This window comes from Apium graveolens, chromosome 8 (genome assembly GCF_009905375.1).
Source record: "Apium graveolens cultivar Ventura chromosome 8, ASM990537v1, whole genome shotgun sequence".
In the NCBI taxonomy this organism is placed as follows: domain Eukaryota; kingdom Viridiplantae; phylum Streptophyta; class Magnoliopsida; order Apiales; family Apiaceae; genus Apium; species Apium graveolens.
The window spans coordinates 178606662-178611194 of record NC_133654.1 but is presented as its reverse complement, the minus strand read 5'-3'; the positions used below and the strand labels follow the sequence as shown (position 1 = coordinate 178611194).

The 4533-nt window shown below is 32.4% G+C and overlaps 1 protein-coding gene across 1 annotated transcript; it reads left to right on the top strand.

Annotated features, from left to right (window-relative positions):
- Window positions 1–696: 696 nt before the first annotated feature.
- Window positions 697–1420, top strand: LOC141678798 (17.1 kDa class II heat shock protein-like). The gene has a single exon (XM_074485191.1). The coding sequence runs from the start codon at window positions 781–783 to the stop codon at window positions 1246–1248; it is 468 nt and encodes a 155-aa protein (XP_074341292.1). The 5' UTR covers window positions 697–780; the 3' UTR covers window positions 1249–1420.
- Window positions 1421–4533: the final 3113 nt, after the last annotated feature.

The window sequence follows — 4533 nt, the reverse complement described above, 5'->3', positions numbered from 1 at the left end:
GTTACCTGTTCGGGACGGGGACCGACAAGCGGTATAATTTCCGTTCGAGAATCAGGCAGGTTCAGAAAGTGGGTTCGGGTTTGGAGATCGGGGGTGCCCGCCCCAAAATGATCTGACACCCATCCTAAATTAAAATGAGTTAATTAATTAAAAAATTATGGGATATTCTTTAAGATACAACTATAGAATTATGGGATATTAATTGAAAAAATTCAAATATACAATTTATTTTTGAAACCAAAATTAATTTTATTACATTTTATTTAATATGAAGGTTTCCGAAGTGAAAATTAAATATACAAAATTATTACGGATAAATGCCAATAAATTAATGAAACTAATGGAAAATGTCAATCTATAATAATACCGTAGAGGATATTCCAAAAAAATATATAAAAAAAAATAGACAAAAAGTATATATAAAAAGTGGACAAAAACACGATTTATGATAGATGCCCGCGGACTTACTACTACTATTTTTTATGTACGTCCTTGTTCGATTTATGAAACATTTTAATTGATATTGATATTAAAAAAAAAATCAATTAGACGCTTCGCGAATAATGTAGAAGCTCTGTACAGAAGTCATATTTCCCCCGCGTCTCCCGAAGCGTCGATCATATACAAGTGTGTGTCCCCGTAGTACTTTCCAGAACGTTCTAAGCCTTCCATATTCCACTATAAATCTCCCGCAAACAAACCCTGTTATTCCATCGACAAATCAAGTTAAATCACCTCAGGTCAAATTAAGCATTTAAATTTTTACTTTCTCAGTATCAAATGGATTTCAGGCTAATGGGAATCGGAATCGATCATCCACTGGTCAACGCTTTCCACCACATTCTCGACGACGACAACAAGAACAAGTCTGAAGAGGCACGTAGCTACGTCCGTGACGCGAAAGCAATGGCAACAACAGCAGCTGACGTGAAAGAGTATCCGAAGTCGTACGTGTTTGTCGTGGATATGCCTGGATTGAAATCAGGCGAAATTAAGGTGGAGGTGGAGGAAGACAATGTGCTTGTGATTAGCGGAGAGCGGAAGAAAGAAGAGGACAAGGAAGGCGTCAAGTATGTGAGAATGGAGAGGAAGATTGGCAAGTTTATGAGGAAGTTCGTGTTGCCTGATAATGCTGATTTGGAAAACATTAATGCAGTTTGTCAGGACGGTGTGTTGAGTGTTACTGTTCACAAGTTGCCTCCTCCAGAGCCTAGGAAGCCCAAGACCATTGAGGTTAAGATTGCTTAGAGCGCTGGGAAGTTTCGACTTTGTTCCGGAATGTCTTGTTTTTGGCAATAATAAATAATGTTTGGTGTGAGTTTGTTATGGACTTGAGTTCAAATTGATGCTAGTTTTTTTGTAATGGATGTGGTTTTGCTTCATATGTAATGAATGGATTTCAAGTTCTTATTTTGTTTTACCCTTTTTTTTAAAAAAAAAAATTAGCTTACGAGATGGTAACAAATGCAATTTATCATACCTTCGTTCTTTCTGTGTGTGATAATATTAACAGAAGATGCTCTAATGGAAGCATCTCGACCTGTAGGCACTTAACGCCTAAAACGTTGTCAATTTGATGAAGTTAAAAGTATTTGCTTCATAAAGTGTCTAAATGGTCTTAGTTTCGGTCATTTCGCTTTTAAATTTATGCTGACACCGTTTGGAAGTTAGTGTTTTATTTAAAAAATATAATTTTTTAGTTAAATTAGAATTTTAATTAAATTAGATTAGATCAAATAAAATTTCATACAATTTTGTAAAAGTTATATGGAGAAGGTCAATTAGATTATTAATGTTCGGTGAAAGGACAGAAAAATAATTGCAATACATATTTATTAAATAATTTTATTTAAAATAACTAAATTAAATTCGAGAGTCCACAATCAGATACGGAGTAGTTAAGACCGTGAATCTAATTCAATTTCTAATTGTGAAACATGACCGATACATAAATAAAGAAAACATAGGAAAAGAGGCTGAGAGATAGAGCAATATACTAATATATAAATTTCGTACAAAACTGGTGTCTTACCGAGAGATTGCCAACGAAAATTCTCTAATTGCGCTGTACAAACATTTTGTTATTCTTAGAAAGGGAGGGGGAAACATATTTTCCAAAGGGGTGACCTGAGAACACATGTATTCGAAGACATACATAAAGCCTTCAAATATACATGTATTCTGAGGAAGCACTCCTTCGGAATATACCTTCTTTATATATTGTAAGTTGTGTCTGGACATTTCTAAGCACATCTCTCAGCTACTCTCTTCAGATTAAAAAAGAAGGTTTTCCTGTTCTTTTTGTAATGTATCCTGTGGAAGAGTGTTGTCATCATGTGTTCATGCCAACATTTAATGTTGACATACTTGTTAGATATTTCCTATATATATTTTTTGATGATGAGCAAGTAAAATTTTGATTTAATTGTTTACACTACCTTGTTAATTTATATTTTGTGTATTATATGCACTTTGTGTATTCAAAGTAGGGCAGAGCAAAACCGAACCGAAACCGAAAAACCGAACCGAACCGTGCTAATTCGGTTCGGTTCGATTCTAAATTTTTCAGAAATTCGGTTCGGTTCGGTTCTTTTCACAAATATTTCGGTCCGGACCGAATAGACCAAATCATAAATACTATAATTTTGTATTATATATATTACATATATCTTAAAAATTATAATCAAAATTTTTAATTTGTAATTATATTTATGGACTATTAGAACTCTACATATCACATTAGTTTAATTATATTTTAAAATTTATCATCTGTGATTTAATTTTTAATGCAATTTTATTTTTGAAAAAAATTCGGTCTATTCGGTCCAAAACCGAACCGAACCGAATTATTTTGGTTCGGTTAGGTCCGGTCCATAATATAACTTCGGTCCGGTTCGGTCCAAAAAAAATGACTATTCGATTTTTCGGTCTATTCGATTCTTTTGGACCGAACCGATCAAATGCTCAACCCTAATTTAAAGTCTTGAACTCTACTCAATACATCATTTAAAAAATTATTGTTTAAAATCGAGCATTTCAAATACTAATATATGTATTTCGTTACGTTTTGACATATTCCGTTAAACTAGGCTAACTTCATTAATAATTTAAACAAAATGCAAAAGTATACTCATCTTTGGTTGTCTTCTATAGAGAACAGCTTAACCGGAGAAGAATACCGGAGAACACTTCTTTTTTTAAAATTATTTTGTATCTGTTATCCAAAATACAAGTGTTAAGTAAATTCAAACACAAAATCATATTTAAAAAAATAAATTGTGAGATTTTTTTGTTTTAAACACATACATATGTTATGCACAAATTACAAAATGTACTATACTTAATTATCATGATATCATTAATTAAAATTGATGTATTATGTAAAACAAAAATGTATTATGAAAAATTCTTTTATGCAATTGAATAAATATAATGAAAAAAATTGCACATCATATAAAAATAGTCTCAGAACAACGTTATCCGTCGAACTAGTTCTCATTTGAATCTAACCAATCATCAATTCCTAACTATTTCAATATAAACATAATTGCGGTCGAGTATTTAGTTTTCAATATTTTGATTTTAATAATATATAAAAAGTACATATAAAGAATATTATAACATGAAACTAGTAACCAAAAATACTGTCATATATATAATCAATAATCAATGATGATATGTAGTAAAATAACAAAATTTTACATGACAAAAGTAATATAATAATTTAAAGAAGAATAAATATAAATTAAGAAAAATCTAATTTGCAAAACTTTACAATCGCGAACATAGGCTAGTATTATTAAGATAATTACTAGTTCTGTTACTCCTATCTTAGGATGGTCTTGTCTTATGACATGGTGTGTTAGTTTTTCGTATTAAGTTTCTGTTCAGTCCTTATAGTCTTGTAGTTCTCAATTATTGTGATGTCGATGGAAAGAGATACTATCAAAGAAATGGAGGAAAAGCTGTCTATGATTCGATTGGATGATGAAGAGGAAGGAGGCTTAATGTATGAAGATAACGTGGAGGAACTTTCAAAGATTGACGTACGTTGGTGTTTGGTGGGTAGGTTTCTGACGTAATCTTCAATTAATTTTCAAGCAATGCAGCACAAATTAGCTTCCCTGTGGCGACCAGGAAGAGGTATGCATGTTAAGGAGATTGACCGGAATAGGTACCTCTTTCAGTTTTATCACGAAGTGGTTATTACTCGTGTCATTGAAGGTAGTCCATGGACATTTGGTCGTTTTCATCTCGTGTTTCGAAGATTGAAGGAAGGGGATGATCCTCGTACGATTGAAATTAAAAATCTTGAGTTGTGGGTTCAACTTTATGGAATGAGCACTGGGTTTATGTCTCTCCGGGTGGTCACTAATGTTAGAAATTACATTGGCAAATTTATCGAATCCGATTAAAAGCAACTTTGTGGGTGTATGGAAAGATTATCTTAGAATCAGAGTGGCCATTGATTTAAGTAAACCATTGAGAAGACATATGAAGCTAAAAAAGAGTGAATCGAATTGGTGTTGGGCG

Bases quoted from the DNA above. Each gene is read 5' to 3' on its own strand.
- LOC141678798 (XM_074485191.1), top strand. From the start codon at position 781: ATGGATTTCAGGCTAATGGGAATCGGAATCGATCATCCACTGGTCAAC.